This window comes from Mus pahari, chromosome 17, assembly GCF_900095145.1.
Source record: "Mus pahari chromosome 17, PAHARI_EIJ_v1.1, whole genome shotgun sequence".
Lineage (NCBI taxonomy): Eukaryota > Metazoa > Chordata > Mammalia > Rodentia > Muridae > Mus > Mus pahari.
The window spans coordinates 37,110,888-37,128,032 of NC_034606.1; the positions used below are offsets into that span (position 1 = coordinate 37,110,888).

General features: G+C 44.8%; 1 protein-coding gene across 1 annotated transcript in view; it reads right to left on the bottom strand.

Annotated features, from left to right (window-relative positions):
• Positions 1-17,145, bottom strand: part of Col22a1 (collagen type XXII alpha 1 chain) — a 232,623-nt gene that overhangs the window by 153,024 nt on the left and 62,454 nt on the right. The window contains exons 10-16 of the mRNA XM_021217030.1: positions 16,748-16,792; positions 15,610-15,672; positions 13,827-13,865; positions 3,931-3,984; positions 3,726-3,779; positions 2,984-3,037; positions 2,337-2,381 (exon numbers count right to left, since the gene is read on the bottom strand). Of these exons, the coding sequence (XP_021072689.1) occupies positions 2,337-2,381; positions 2,984-3,037; positions 3,726-3,779; positions 3,931-3,984; positions 13,827-13,865; positions 15,610-15,672; positions 16,748-16,792 (354 nt within the window). The remainder of the gene's footprint in view (positions 1-2,336; positions 2,382-2,983; positions 3,038-3,725; positions 3,780-3,930; positions 3,985-13,826; positions 13,866-15,609; positions 15,673-16,747; positions 16,793-17,145) is intronic.

The following is a 17,145-nucleotide window of genomic DNA, read 5'->3' on the forward strand; positions in this document are numbered from 1 at the left end:
TATATATATGTGTGTGTGTGTGTGTGTGTGTGTGTGTGTGTGTGTGTGTGTGTGTAGCTCAATCACATCATTCTTGAGCCTAGACTTTGTAGACAAAAATACAATGGTATAACACAAATAGGGACATGCCTGTGTGATCTCTGCTTCCCATATCCTTAATTCAGTAGGGAATCTGTGTTTTAATCTGCTGAAATGAGAACCAATCCACTTAAGTATGATGTAAATATACAATGAGCCACTCATGTATACTGAAGGAAAAGCCAGCCTCAGAAACCAAATGGAGCAAGCTGGTTAGATGGCTTCCCAGAGATGATGTGAGGTTCTCAGTCATAGTCTAGTCTGCAAAGTTGATGGATCCTGAAGGAGTCCACTGGCTGCCATTCCTTATGTCTGACAGCAGAGGGGACCATCATCCTATTCATAGGGAAATGGACTCTGCCACTCCCATCCTGGCTGATGGAGCTAATAAACCAACACATGTGTAGTTAGCAGAGCTTGAGATCTGGGAAGTTAAAACCTCATTTAAGATCTCAGGCTCACAGATAGATGGACCACAGCCCAGACTATCTGACTCCAAAGCTGGAACATAACTCATTTCACCAGGCCTACCTCACCTGGAGCCATCCTGCAAAAGTGGAACACCTTCAGCATCTCAGAAGCCCAATTTCCGCAGCCACACATAAGTGTCTGGACAAGGACATTAGTGGGCTTGCTCCCCTCTGCACCTCGGTAGATATATCTTACAGATTGCTAACCTTCCCATACCCAGTAGCCTAAACAATCCATGTCTCTGTCCCTTGACCACAGGGACCTCCTTGTACTACAGGGATTTCAGTTGTCTCCTGGGATACCTGAGGAAAGTCTATCTCCCAAATACAGAGAACACACTCTTAGGGATGTCAGTTACCAGTGACAAAGGGAGCTGGGTTTGCAACCAATCCATGCTGGAATGAGGCCCAGCAGATGGAAGGACCTGTCCCTCAGGAGAAGATGGAAACTTCCTTCCTTCTCATATAAGAAATCAGAATGGTTCTTGAGAGCATACGCTATTTTAAGCATACATCAAACATAAGAACTGGAAAAGGGTCTAATTCGACATGCTCAAAGTTAGCAAAAAAGATATTCAGAGAAGAATCCAGCCAATTCCAAGCCACTCTGCGTGGCAGCCAGGATGGCACAAGCCATGGTATCCTGATTTTCAGATTATGTGATTCTAGACATAAAGGACTTGGACAATTCCTCCAGAAAATTCCTACAGCTGATGAACATGTTTAGACAAACACAAGGTAACACAAGAACACACACACACACACACACACACACACACACACACACACACACACACATACACATCAATCAGTAGCCTTCAGGTTGGAGAGGTAACTCAGCCCTTAAGAGCACTGGCTACTCTTACAGAAGACCCAAGTTGGCTTTGCAGGACCCACATGGTAGTTCACAATGGTTTGTAACTGCAGTTCCAAGGATTGGGCTTCTTTTCTGGATTCTACAGACACTGGACATCCACATGGTGCACTACATACATGCAAGCAGGCACCCATAAAATAAAAATGAATAAACCTTTTAAAACAACATAGGCAAGCACATGGGTAAGTGAAATGAGCTCGGTACCTATGAGGAAGTCGACAGGATTACGCCAGCATCTAGGCTGTAGATATACCAGGATGGGGGAGGTTGAAGAGTAACTTTTAACTATATTCCAAGAGTAATGAAATAAAACTATAATAATTAATGAAAACATCCCATGCAGGACTGAAGAAACATGTGCTAAAGGAAGAGAGAATAGGATGCAGCCTACCAGAGCATCAGAATCTGCATGAAGGAAGGAAGCAAAACCTTGCTCTAAAAGGCCCTTGTCCAGGTCTTAGAAAGCTGAAGGGTCAGGGCGGAGGGCTGAGAGCCACGTGAGGAGGGAGATTGCAGCCCTTGACTTCCAGAGGAACTCTGAACAGACTTGGCGTTTCCCAGATCGAAGGAGCAAATAAGAGCTAAGAAATTATACACGTTTCCATGTAAGCGGTGAGTCCCAGGCACCGACTAGGCCTTTTGAGCTCTAATCCAGGAATCTTTGGTCTAGAAATGTTGACCTCTCCCTGGGCAGGAAATCTGAAGGCCATAGCACCAAGTGTTCTAGCCTTTTGTGCAGTTTCTTTTCAGGACATGAGATGAGCTAGCACAAGTGCACCTGTCATGTACATGTGCACATATAAACACAGACACATGTACACATGCATACACTGAGTGAAGAGGTCCTGGCATCCTTCTCTCTCTCTTTTCCATGAAAGTGGTACTAATTAACCAGTATACATTATAAATACCTTTTCTCCTGGAGGTCCCCTTTCACCTCGTTCTCCTCGAAGACCCTGGGGAATAAAGAGCAGTGACATGCCTGCACGTGGCTCATCTCTTTAGACAAAGGACACCCTGACACCTGTATGGTATCTAGCCCTGGTGTGGGGGCGGGGGCTTTTCTAGACTCCACCTTCTTTTCAAGAGTGGATGACTGTGCACCTGGGTAAGAAATGGCTTATACCTGCCGGGCGTGGTGGCGCANGCCTTTAATCCCAGCACTNNGGAGGCAGAGNCAGGNNGATTTCTGAGTTTGAGGCCAACCTGGTCTACAAAGTGAGTTCCAGGACAGCCAGGGCTATACAGAGAAACCCTGTCTCGAAAAACAAAAAAAAAAAAAAAAAAAAAAAAAAAGGCTTATACCAAGTATCTGACTTCTATCCTGCTTCACTGGGGGAAAGGGACCCCAGGAATGTGCATTTAAACTTGTTCCCCTGTTGACTCATGAATACCCTAACCTTTAAGAATTTCTACTCTAAGAGAAACTAAGTTTCCCTTAGCATCCAACCAGCGAGTGCTTACAGCATAGGTTGAGGTGAAAGACTGGCTGGAGAGCCAGCTCCTGACACCTGCAAAGGGGGACAGAGCCACCTCCCAGACAAGTGTCTTTACTTACTGGAGCTCCAACTTGCCCAGCAGGTCCTGGTAGTCCAGGTGGTCCCTGGGGCCCCTGCAGAAAAGAGTCCACAAAGAAGGATGGGGTGGAAAAACAAAAAGATAAGAGCATCTCAGTCAATGTTCTTTGCGAAGTATATGGTTCTACCCAGGCCACATGTGCTACCCACACCGGCCATACCAGGGGATCCCAGTCCACGCTTTCTGACCTCTGCCTCATCACCCATGGCTGGTCCTTCCACCTGATAACAGGTGAAGCCACACACACAGCCAGACATGTTGAACTTTAAGGGAAGGCTAAGAGCTCTGCCTCAGTGCTACTGTGAACCTATATGTGACCATCCCACCTCCACTTGTCCCAAGTCCCTCGTGATCTCAGACTAGTGACTTCAGAATCTGTGCAACTGACTGCCGGGGCCCGATATTTTCAAGTGGCCACGTGGTTTGTGCAGCCTGGGGAAGTCCTAGAAACAGGCGCAGAATTCTGAGCTCAGTCTGGGTGACTGGAGACTTCCAGTCAAAGAAAACACATTTTCGCATATCTATTAGAAATCTGCTAGAATGAAAAAAAAAAAAAAAAGGCATTTCTTCTGTCAAAGCTATCTCAACATTTATAGACTACCCAACATCAAAAGAAAAAAAAAACTCATCTAAGCATCTCATCAACACCTAAAGCAACTGGTTTTGCACGCCCAAGAACTGCCTATACCCTGAGAATATAAGCAGCTCCCAGAAATACTTACCTTCATGCCCACCTCTCCAGGCAGCCCCGGCTCTCCTAGCTCTCCTGGCTCTCCCTGCACAAAAATCAACACATGGTCACAGACAGCACAATGCATACCAAAGTGGCTGCAAGATGCCTAGGGGTCCATTCCCCATAGCTCAGAAGCCATCAGAAGTGAGATGACTACCAGAGATGAACTGCTGAGCAGTGACGACGGAACTTACTCTCATGCCTTTGCTGCCGTCTCTTCCGGGGGGCCCAGGTGGGCCCAGGGATCCCTAGAAGAAGAAAAAGAGAATACCAATTGCAGTGGTGTAGTGAAGAAAGCATCATCCACGGGGAAGGGGCTGGACCAGGAAAACAGGCTCTCTTTCCCATGAGTGTTCCTGTAGCCTCAAGTACACTTTGTTGACAACAGTTCTCCGTGGTGCCATCTTTGCCCCTAGCACCTTTTCATAAGCATATGAAGTAGACAGCAATGATGCAGAGCACACAGGAAGACGGACCACAGCTTCTGGGATCCTCAGGAAGAAACCTGAGTACCTTCCAGAATGCACAAAGGCGCTTGCTGGTAAACAACAGCTATGGCCAAAGCCACTGTGGCCAATTTTCTTTCACTATGGGCTCAGAGGAGTTCGAGGGTTAGTCACTCATGAGGGACCAAAAAAGAGGGCACTAAGGCAAGGCTTTGCTCAGCAACTTTTATATCTATCCAGGATTTGGGGAAAGGAAAGTTTTTTTTTTTTTATTATTGATCTCTGGGCTCATTTGTCATCCTTATGTGAGCACAATGAGGTGCATGGCTAACTAGGAAAGTTTCCCAAGAGGAAGGATTTCTCTGAATGAGCAGTGTTTCTGTGGACATGGGTCTCTAGTGGGCCTTTTTGGGGTCAGGCTGTCATAATCAGCTTCCCTGGGGGAGTTCTACCGTAGCAAGGGATCCTTCCTGAGTCTCCATTTACACCTCAGCAACGTGGGGGGGGGGGGAACACCTTATTTGGTTCTCCAGGGATAGCAAGGGCTAATTGCTTCAGGTAGAGGCGAGTCTTGAGGAGACTGAGCATTTGCTAAATGCAAATAATTAGCCACAATTGGATCTTTCTAGAAAGAACGGGCAGTGATGGTAAACCTGTAACAATTATGATTGCTTAAAGAAACAATGACGATGCTGCGGCGACCCTGGGTTCATCATTATTGCATGTTTACCGTGAGCCCAGAACAAGATGCTCTGCAGGCATCTCCACAGTCGACATTAGTTTGCATCTCACTTAGCTCACAAAACAAAAGCACAGGAAGGCGAGGCTCTGCCCATAGTATTTACCTTGGAGAGTTTGACTCGGGCCCCAGAGAATGCCCTTTCACTTCTGCCAAAGCATCTGCACACACACATCATCAGCCTCGCAGCTGCTTCACAATCCTACCGGCCAAATGCTACTAGCCCCGCACTCTCCCTGTGCTTGTCACAGAGCATAGAGTGGCCTCTCAAGATCACCCAGAAACTCACAAGGCAATATGAGAAAGGCTGGATGAATGAATTCTGGAGTATACCATCATAGCTCTCCGTGTCCAAGGACCATGTCTTCCTCCTTCAGCCTCAGCAAATCCCACTGCACTAGAAATATCGCAGTCCCTTTACATTGTCGAGGTACAGGGCCAAGAGGCTGAAATGATGGTCGAAAGTAGGGAGAGATCAAAACTCCTTGTGTTCCACCTGTCTCCAAGGCACATGTTCAAAATCACCTCCTTCATTGTTCACCCATCCATTGAAAGTACCCAGCCTCCCTAACTATATATCCTCCTATCCTATAATCAAGTCCAAGGTTTTCCAAAAGAGAAACACCACAAAGGAGTAAGTTCGTCCCCTGAGAAACTTTGCTCCAGGATGCTTCACTCAGAACAAGGTCCATCTGGGCACTTAGTGGAGAGTTTATCCAACACACTAATTACCCACTTGAAATAGCTCGTTCTTGGAAAGGCCAGTCTGTCTTCTGGCTCCTACAGGTTTGGATATTCTGCAGCTGAAATCAGGGAAGAGGTGTCAGATGGGCTCCTGCTTTGGGAATAAAAGTGAGGACAGCAGGGCACAGTTGGTCCAAGGGGCGTCTAATAAAGGGAGTCGGGGTGGGGGTGGGGGAGACAATGCCAATGCCAAAGAGAACTCTGGAGAGTTCCGGAACCTCTGCCTGTCCTCATGGTTGTCACATCTCCAGCTTGTTGGTTCTAGCACAGAGACAACCAGAGGAGGCACTTATGAGTCTGACCCACCCATTATCTTGGAACTCTGAGAGGGGAAAACAAGAGGACATTTCCCCCAGTGTCTTGATGTTCCTTGGTCATTAACCCTTTCTAGAGCCCTTTGGACTTCAAGGGAAGGTTATGATAGACCCCTGTTCCAAAACACAGCCCGCATGAGCAAAGTGAACAGCCCAGTGTGGAGAAAAGAGAAGGGTCTCCAGAATTAGCAAACTTCAGCTTCAAACTCTCCCACATTTCAGGTTTGATGGCCTACGGCAAGGCTAGTGACAGACCCTGAAGAATCTATTTACGGGGAACTACTCCTAGCTTGGGAAGCTAGACTGTCCAAGGACATGGATAACTTGGCAATTTAGCTTCTGATGAGTAACACAACTGGCCACGTAATGATTTGACGTAAGCACAGGTGACCCATCCTTGTTCAACAAACACTGAAGGATTGTTTTCGAAGTCAGACACGTAATAGGTCCCCACCCCAACGTATATGTGTGTATTATAATTTTTTTCAAATTAAAATTTAACATTTTTTTCTTTCTTTTCCATTTCTCCTGTCCCTCTCATACATTTCACCTCATTCTCTTTCAAATTTATGACCTTTGTTCCTTTGTTACCCAAGTGTGTGTATGTACTCTATGCATGTGTTCTCTCTCTCTCTCTCTCTCTCTCTCTCTCTCTCTCTCTCTCTCTCTCTGTGTGTGTGTGTGTGTGTGTGTGTGTGTGTGTGTGGTGTGTGTGATCAGTATATACAATGCTTCTTGCATGCATATGATTTCAGGGCTGAACATTCTCTGGAGAAGACAATTTTCTCCCTCTCTCAGCATCCCTTAGTTGCCTATAGTTCTTTGATTAAGGTTGGGACCCTATAAGATCTCCCCCTTCCACTTGTCAGCATGTCTATGGGTGTTGTCCTCATTTAGGCAGTTACGCTGATGAGACTTTGTGGGTATAGATTCCCTGACCTTTCTAGGAGATACAATCTCACAGCAAACTTACTGTACCTCCAGCTCTTAGAATCTTTCCATCTTCTCTTCCTCAGTGATCCCCGAGGCTTAGGTGCAGAAGCTGGGTTACAGATGTACCATTTGGGATTGGATAGCACTAAATCACCTTGCTGTGTTGTGATCAGTAGCGGTCTACTGTAACGATCTCTGGTTAGACTCTGGTGCAAGATGTGCATGTTCTAGCTGGGCTGAGGTAGGATGTGATATATGAAAGGCCTATAGGTTGGAAGAGGTGTGGCTGAATTGTATTTATGTCATTAAGAGAACCAAGCCAAAAACAAAAACAAAACGAACAAAAGAAAAAAAACAAAAAAACAAAAAACAAACTTACCTAACCTGAGCAATTTCCATCCTGAATATATGTCACCATGAGACACATCTTTTACATTCTAGGACCCTGTCATCTGACAATACAAAACACTGCCCTTACAGTATGCCTTCAAAAATGGTCCAAGTAGATTAATCTACAGCTATACTGAGGGTCTTCGAACAGATAAAGTCACAACCTGAGCCAACACATTTATGTGCCATAAAGAGTATCACTGAACTTCCCTCGGCCCCAGTCTCCTTGTTTGTAATGTTGCTTCATATTGCTTACAGAGAGAAATTTAATGAGTGTGCATGTATTTTATATAGTATAAAATACTATAGAAGCCATGGATATATCTTAGTGGTAGAGCACTTGCCTAACATATAGAAAGACATGTTTGATCACCAGCATCACAGTATCTATTATCTATACATCTATGTATCTGTTTATCTATTTATCCATCCATCCATCCACCCACCCACCCACCTACTATCTATCTATCTATCTATCTATCTATCTATCTATCTATCTATCCATCCATACACCCACCCTCCCACCTATCTGTCTATCTATCTATCTATCTATCTATCTATCTATCTATCTATCTATCTAATCTATCTCCTATTGAAAACTAACAGTGTTTCCTTACCCATGCTTAACAAGCAGACTCTCTAAGAATGTGAAGGCAAGAGGTCTGAGAGTTAAAGTCAGCTGGGCTACACAATGAGACCCTACCTCAAAATAAAGTAAATATATAAAACCAAAATTTCCCTACCACAACCACAAAGTGAGTCATTCAAGAGTAGAGGAAAAAAATGGAGGCTTCCCTGGCTTTGGTAAGGTCAGCCTGGGAAGATCCCCAAAGGGAATGACCATAATAAAGTTTCAAAAGACAAACCAGAGCGGGCAGGAAGGGAAAGGACAAAGATGGAAGAGAGGTCTGGATGTCCATGCATCCTCTGTGGTCTGTTTGCTTAGTGGAATAACACAATCTCTCCCAAAGTCTGACTGTTGGAGTTCATGTGTTGAAACCTAACCCCTCATGCAGCAGTATTCAGTGTCAGGACCCTTAGGGAGTAAAGCTAGTGCCCTGGAAAATAAGTTCAGGGGGACTGGCTGAACTCTTCTGTGATGTTAGGACATAGCCACAAGCTGGAGAGCACATCCTTCAGCTGACACTGAAAGCAGCCATTGCCATCTCGCATTTCCTAGTTTTTACAGGGCGACCAATACATTTTTGTGTGTAATAATTAGCTATTTATTGGCGACAGATTCTGTGAGAAGAAGAATCTCTTTTTTTTTTTTTTAGAAGTATAGCGATTGGTAGGTTCCTGATGACCCAGTGGATAATATCATACCCATGTGCCCGTGGGTAGCACTAATTAGATTCAGTGGGATAGAAGGAAGGAAGGAAGGAAGGAAGGAAGGAAGGAAGGAAGGAAGGAAGGAAGGAAGGAAGGAATAAAATAAGTAAGGGTAGAGGAAAATGTGACAGGAGGGTCCTGGGAGGAGTGAATATGATCAACATACATTGTATACATACATACAATTGTCAAAAACACATTAATATTTACCCCACCCTTGTTTTTTGGCTTTAGCAGCAACATTGAACTAAAATAGGCCTTGACTCTATTTACTGGGGAAGGCGAGATGCAGGGAGGAGTCTGATTCTGGCCCAAGAGTGGCCAGGTAATGCTTTCAAGACAGGAAAGTTTAAACCAAGCAAAGTGCTACTGGTATTTGGGGTGAGATTTCTAAGTCTGCATATTTCACTTATAAAAAGGAAATTATCACTCTGTCTGTTTGAAAAATTGCAAGTAGATAGTGTGCATGTATCCATTGCAAGAGGACAACCGAGTCTCCTAGGAAAGAGATTTTCCCAATTCCATGTTTAACATTCTAACTCAAATTTGTAGTTTTGATTTCAAGTCTAGACTTTGACTTCCCTGCCCCATGATTACATGAAAGACAGCATCTAGTAAGACATGACTCATACCCCGACACCCACTTGTCAGTATCCCAAGCGTCAGAGACTTTGGCACTTCATTGAGCAAGTGTAATCACCAGATAACAGATGTCTCTTGCTTTCTTGGAGAGCTAACTGCCATGGCTCATTTCGAAATGCCCCCCCCCCCCCAGCTAGAGCGACTATACCCGTGAGATACCTCATCTCTCTGGCAGCAAGCATGCCAAGCGAACCAACCCCTCTGAGAAAAAGTATTAGGAACATTCTAGACAGCGGCCCTCAAAGTGAGAGGACCCTGCGCCAGTCCTAGCAGCACAGCCTGAAACCTGATAAGGCAGACATGATTCCCTCAACCCACAGCGGTGTTAATGAACAAGCTCCCTCAGGATCTGACTAGTTGGTTTAATACAACTCCAAGGTTGATTCTTTGTTGGCTTAGGCACAGACAAATGCAGACTAGGGAGTCAGACAACATGGGCTTACACCCAACCTCGATCACATACACTGGTAAAGTCTCAACAGTTCCAAGACTCACTGCAAAACAAGAACAAGGATGTCCAGCTCAAAGGTTAAGCTAAATGGTGTGTGCATGAATCCTGGGAAGCAGTAAGGGCTTAGAAACAGTTGATGCTGCTATTACTCTTAGATGTCACATAAACTGAAGAAATGACTGGACCTTTACACTGGCACCTGTGGGCTGATTTCACTGTAAACTTGCTCAGATTTCTGGGGTCTTAGATGCTGCAGAACTCCTCCTCCGGGCAGGAGGGAGAGAGGAGAGCCCTGCAGCTGCCAACCTCCAAGGATAAGAACTTACGAGTGGCAAGGGTGTAAAAGATGTCATTTGGTATTAAAAACGGAACGCGGCTGGTGTAAGAGTAATTATATGTAATGCTCTTTTCACAAATACAAGTAATTTACAACTAATTTCCATTAGTTCATTTAAGCCTTGCAAAAACCCCATCTGGTTCTAGTATGACCGTATTTGCCAAGTCACAGAGGAGAAAAGCCAGGATTAGAGAGATGAAGTCATGGTCCCTTGTCATACAGCTGCTAAGTGGCTGAGCTAAGGACTGGATCTCGTAAGTCTGCGCCTCGGGTCCTCCCACTTGGCCTGACTGAACACAGTCTAGTAACCCAAGATTTTAAGTTTCCCATGTAGGCTCTCAACATCTGGTCTGAAGCCCTTAGTCTTATGACTTTGCCAGCACCTGAGTGTCATATGAAAGGAGAAGAAAAATACATGGCTTTCTCTATTCCCTTTCTGCCCTGGGCTCTGAGAGTCTTGAACCCAAATGTCTTCCAAGGTGCCCTTCAGCACCACAGACAGTTCCTAAAGTACCTTGGTTTATTCTTTCAGTATTTGCCCTCAGCATGCAAGGCTGGGTGAAAGCATATAAACAAACAAACAAACAAACTTTCTCCTAAATCCTTTTAATTTTTGCAAAAAAAAAAAAAGTAGAAAAAACTTAGCCATAGTAGTCTCTGTAGATCAGGCTGGCCTTGAACTCAGCAATCCACCTGCCTCTCCCTCCCAAGTGCTGCCCAGCTCATATGGAATAGTTTTAAGGGTCAAGAATTTCTAGATACCAACATTTCATTCAGAAGGGGACACTGAATGGCCATGCATGTACCAGAGATGTTCAACCGCAGTACAATAACCTACCAGCTCTGTGATCTTGGACACAGTCTAGCCTCCTCAGAATGTTTGAAAACTAAGCACCAGATTGTGTTAAAATACTAGTTAAAGGATGATTTCCGTTTTCCCATTACACGCTAATGTGTCTCCAGACAAAAGTTCAATCAGCATTCTAGACAAAACCATCACATTAGTCACATTAGTCAGCTGCCCAAGCTAACAATACCTTCTGCTTCTAGAGAGAAACAGCAAATTAAAGGTGTACCCATTATTCCTTGCTATATTTTGCGATTCTCCTTTCTCAGATATCCCTTCTCTGAGACCACCCCCCACGCCAAACTAGCTGGAGAATTTAAAAACAACAATAAGCTGTTTCAAACAGTCCAGCATGTGGCAGCTCCAAGGTCATGACCTGGAAAGATTGACCGTCTTGTGAAAGCCACCTGCTGGTTCCCGGAGGACATTTTCTTGCTTATGCATGTATATGACAGAAGGTGTAAAAGCCTCTCCCTTGGGGCCCTCTCATAAGGACACTGACTCTACTCATAAAGTTTCATTCTTACAATGTCATCACATTCCAAGGAGAACTGTGAAATGTGAGATTTTTGAGGGAGCAAATATCCAAACAGCAATGCCTCTGGTATGGATAAGGGATATATGATTTGGGAAACTCATTTCTGGCTGCTATTCTAGAAGGGAGGTGTCCAGAAGGCATCCACACATGGCAGGCCTCCTTCTTCATTTTACTCTACTTTATTGCCTTTCTTCCACAGACCCTTCTAATTTTTGCAATTTCAAAGAAGGCCTGCTTTGACAATACCCTAAGGATGACTGCATCAGGCCAAAAGGACTTATCCTTCTTCAGTGTGGACTTTGACAGTTCAAGGTGGGTGTGCCAGGTTGGGATCAGAGAAGTGACCGCATGAACACAGACCTATACGTTACTGGCATGGTCCTCTCTAATCATAGCAGGATCAAGTGAGAATGTCCCTTTAGATACTGACTGTCCCATTAGCCACACAGTGATCATAGCGACTGCCTTGGAGTATATGTGTGTGTGTGTGTGTGTGTGTGTGTGTGTGTGTGTGTGTGTGTGTGTATTTAACAGATCTGCCTTAGCTGCTCAGGCTGGCTTTGAACCTGCCATCCTTCCAACTTAACTTTCCAAGTAGCACTAATTATTTGCCTGCATGTCCAAGCCTGGTTTGTGATATTTCCTTTTCCCCAGACACTTATCCTTACCTCTTCCCATTTCCCTTGATACTTAGAGGCAGGTACCGCATTAATTTCTCTTTCCCCTTCACAACCTAGGCTTCATATATTTTACAAAGTTTTGTAAAGTGGCAAAATACTCTATTTCCGGCCGTTCATTATTTTCCTAATCATGATCTTGCACTGTGGGGCTCGGCTGCATTATTTATGTGTAATTTTCATGCTGTGTTCCCCGCATCATCATTTGTTTCTAGTTGCATATATACATTATTCACATGTTTCAAGCTTCACTAATAAAGCCTGTTTTGGTATGTAAGCATGCATTTCACAATGCTTCTTACAATAAGTGCAGAAGAAAAAGTACTGATGGGCTCTCGCTGAACATCTCTTCATAGTCTCTTAGATCAGGTCTTGTATGACACAACCATCCCTGCGCCAGGAGATTATATAACCCATCCCAGCATAGAATCTGCCCTCACAGGAGCCAGATCTCCAATGACAACCGTGACACACGTGTACACTGTGAAGTCTCGTGGATGCCTCTCAAGCATAAGTACATCTTTTCGAACACAATAATAACAAACTCAGAGTCACCAGTGATGTGGCAGGGCTACATTAAAGGAAAGAAAAGCACTTCCCCATGGAGTAATTTAACTAAGAGTGAGCCCATACTTGATTCCTCCACTTCTTTCTCCCTGTGTCTTCTGCCATCTCCTGTCTATTGTATTAATCTGAATCTATGCCTGTCTGAACGCTGTCTAGTGAATCTGTCCGTGTCTGTGCCTGCCCCTAACAAAGGGCTTTATCCTGTATTTATTCAACAGCACAGAAAGCATCACTGTGGTAGGAACAGCATACATTACAGAAGTCTTAACAGTTTTACAAAGGATGAAGTCATGAAATCCAACTGGCCCCAAGTGCTAGCAGCGGTGTCTGGATGATGTCTTCAACATTAATTATGGAGAGCCATTTTATATGGTTGATTTCAATGTACTTTACCTTTCCCACATGTATTTCCGTAACATACACACATAAGTGAATTACTATGGGTCAGGAGCACACACACTCCTCCAGCCCTTTGTCTGACCAATCACAACACATCAGCTCAACCCCTCAGCACCATACCCTTTAAGTCATCCCTTGACTCATTTCCAGACTTCCCTGGACAGCCGCTTCTCCTATCTCTGTTCTTGCTATCTGAGCATCCTCAGCCTCCTGACCACACAGAGACTTTCACTGGTCCTCTACCACCGTGCATGAAGCCTAAGCATGCTTTCATATCTGATGTCCTATCTGGTGGTCCTCAAGTAGGTTCTCTGGCTCTGTCCCCATTCAGCTGGGTACCAGGAATTACTCTCTTCCCTGGGCACTGTAAGCCAGCTTCATAGGAAGCAAGCCCTCCTCCTGTTCTATACTCTACTGGGGTGTCCTGACCAGGTCACCATTTCTCAAGCACTGCTAGAGTGGCCAATTTTCCAATAGACTGTTCTATGGGACCCTGGGACATTCAGTCCCTGTTCCTCACTTCTTTCTACCACCATTTTCTGACTTGGGCTGCTCTCCCCTCCTGATGTATCTATATTTGCTTCTACCACCCGACTCAGGGGACACACAGAAAGCAGGCCTGCAGACAAGGGGCTTCTTCTCCCCATTCAATCTCCAGAAGGGTAACAAAGTTACACATACTTCTTACAAATCCACCCCTGAGCCCTGGAGAAAAGCAATAAATGGCGACTCACCTTCTCCCCCTTTTCCCCGTGGATGAAGGGTCCTCGCCCCTAGAGAAGGAAAGCAGAAGGCACAGGGTTAGGGGAGGGAGCACCTCTGTGGTGTGGCAGAACCAGATAGTTCAAGCAACTCCATACTATCTTACTCCATACTATCTCATCAACTCTGCCTGTCACCTCTGAAAGAGATGAGCTGTTACTCACTGTGGGTTCCCATGAGTGTCTTCTCAATTAATTTCCCAATAATTTAACATTCTAGATACTATTTGTTGTTTTCATAACAGCCTTATTGGGATATAATTTGCCTACCATGTGATTCACCTACTGGAAGCAACTGATTACATGAGTTTCATTTACTTACGGAGTTATACAACAATAACCACAATCAATTTCAGAACATGTTCACTATTTCCAAAAAAGAGTTCATCCCACAGGCGGCTGCTCCCATTTCCCATTCCCAGCCCTAGACAAACACTAACCAGTTTTCCATTATAAACAGCTGTAGTAACGTCCCCTTAATGACCACCTTCCCTCACTCAGCGAAGTCTTCTAAGATTCACCCACATCGTACCCCATAGATTAACCCACATCGTACCCCATAGATTCACCCACATCGTATCCCATAGATTCACCCACCTCGTACCCCATAGCACAACTTCCCTTGTTGCAGACCCAGCACACTTTACTTGCTCATTCTTTATATGTGGCCACTGGCTTGTCTCCACTTTATTACTAAAAGAATGGCACTCTGAAAGTGTGTGCATAAGGTTTTCTGTGAGAATACACTGTGTTTCTTTTGAGAGGGACTGAATAGCTGTAAAACATGGTAACTCCATGTTTCGGCTTATGAGAACTACAGGACGATTCCCCAACAGCAATGTGGGAAGGTTACCAGTGTGCTGCATGGCAAGCTGCTCTGGTTTTCACTGAGAGTGAAGTATACAAGGTTGCAGCCGCTGCCGTGGAATTGTCTTTCTCCTTTGAATTTTACCAATTGTATGTTATACATCTAGAGGCGCTGCTGTCAATTGCTTATGTTTATTGTTATGTATCTTAAGGAAACTTTAAAAAACCATCTTTTCAATCCAAAAGTACTTCCTTTTATGAACTGTTCTGTCCTAAAGTCCATTTTGTCTAATATTGGTATGTTCATCCTAATGTTCTGTTTTCTATGTAAATTTTCAATCCCCCCAACTCCTTGTGTGTGTGCACCATGTGTATGTATTTGTGCATGTGTGTGTGTGTGTGTGTGTGTGTGTGTGTGTGTTTATACGCATATACTCTCGTTGGGGATAGATCTCAGGACCTTGTGTCTGCTAGGCAAGCACTCTACTACTGACCTACATTCCCAGTTCCCTGTTTGCATTCTTGAATGTAAAGTATATCTTCTTTAGACAGGATGGTAATCAGACATGAAAATCTGCTTTTTAGTTGATCTATTTAATACGCTTGTTAATAATGCTCTTATTGACAAAAGTAGATTTATATCCACTAGAATAAGCATGGGAGATGTCCAGAGTGTAGGGGACACTACAAGATGGCTGGATTCAGCCATCACAAGGGTACAACTTCGGAAGAACAGAACTCCAGGGACAGATAGAATGAGAGGCAAGGCAAAGAATACTATGGCCATGTCCAGCAGAGAGAGGCTTGGATGCACTCAGTGCCTACATTCACCAGGCTGTCAGTCCATACTTGCTGATCAATATGACCAGGTTGGGATGCAAGTGGAAGCCCTGGGCCTCCTACAGCAGCCATGTAGACCATTAATATAGAAAAGCAGCCTCTAACTTACAGTGTCTCCTTTTTCTCCCTTGGGTCCAGGAACACCCGTTAGTCCAATGGGTCCTGCATCTCCCTGGAGGGTTAGAAGCAAATGAAGAATTAAGTCAGATCCTCTCCCAAAGCTCTCCTAGACTTCTGTCACATTACAGGCTGCTCGCAGCCAACCTTGCCCCGGTTCCCTAGAAGAACTAAAGATATCCTGAAGTCATCCTGGGTGACGGTGTCATGAGGTCACCTCTCCTACCTTGGAAGGGAAGAAGCACCAAAGTCAAATTCCCTCACGATCCTTGAATTCATTCACAATTCACAGGCTCTGCCAGACCTGAGCATGGGCCATACACAGTGTTTGTGTGAATGCTACAACCCTTTATCCTGGTGTCAACTTGCAGTGGAGAAGATGTACACTAATACCATGGCATATAGATTCAAAACCAAGAAAGACAGGAAACAGTAAGAACGAGAGACAGAGAGGCCAAGGTAGGATGGGAAGGTAGGGTGGTATGGAGAGGAAGAGTATGGTATTCAGATAAGATGAGCAAAGTCTACACATAGATGGAGAATACAGGAACAGAAGAAGCTAAGAAGCACGGCTGTCTCCATGACTCTGCCACCACACTTTAGCCCCAGACAAGGTATTAATTATGCAAAAGCAAAGAAGCCCCCCATGCAGTGACCTCCCACCCATCAGTGTTCTAAGACCGAAACAGTGACAGAGAAGGCAGCCTGCTGGAGAATAAGGGAGTAAGAGGCTGCCTGCAGCCAAGGAACTTTGAGCAGGTGAGATTTATACAGTTTGTGCAATTTTAATAACTCCTAAATCCCACATGTTAAATGCTTATAGAACCAATCAACTTGCCAGGATTGATGTAGAATTAACTGACTTTGGAGAGATAGGCCTGTTAGAGCACATGAGTTGCAGGACTGAGTCTGGGCAATCATGCCCTCCTTTCTATACATGTCCAGGTTGAGAGGTGCAGCTCTGGGCTGGTCAGAGCCTCGCAGCTTGAACCCCATGTCATTTGTTCTTACTGCAGCATCGTAACCAGCTCTAAGGCAACCACAAGGGAGGTAGGACGGTGGTCTAACACACCCCTGCCATGATTCCATGGAGGTCAAAGCAAAGAACACTATACTATGCAAGTACTGACCTTCTGTCCAGGGAGTCCCAGAGGGCCAGCAAAGCCCCGCTCACCCTGCAGGAAGAAAGACAAGAAGAAACAGTAAAGGCCATGAGTTAATTCCTTCCATCTTCCATATAAGTTAATTACCACCCCGTGGGCTCAAAAACGAGTCTTAGATGCTAAGTCAGGTTGGTCAGAGAATGAGCAGAAAATTGCTGACATCTGCTGAGAGCCCTGCTCTTCAAAGGCAAACCTGCAGGGATAAATTTCACCATGATCCCCCAGTGCAGCCACTGGGGGACCAACGGTGTAAACACAGCCAGAAACAGGGAAGGGAAATGGTCCATGCTCTTATTCATTAATGAGAGCTAAAGAGGTTACACATGCATGTGTGCATGTGTGTGTGTGTGTGTGTGTGTGTGTGT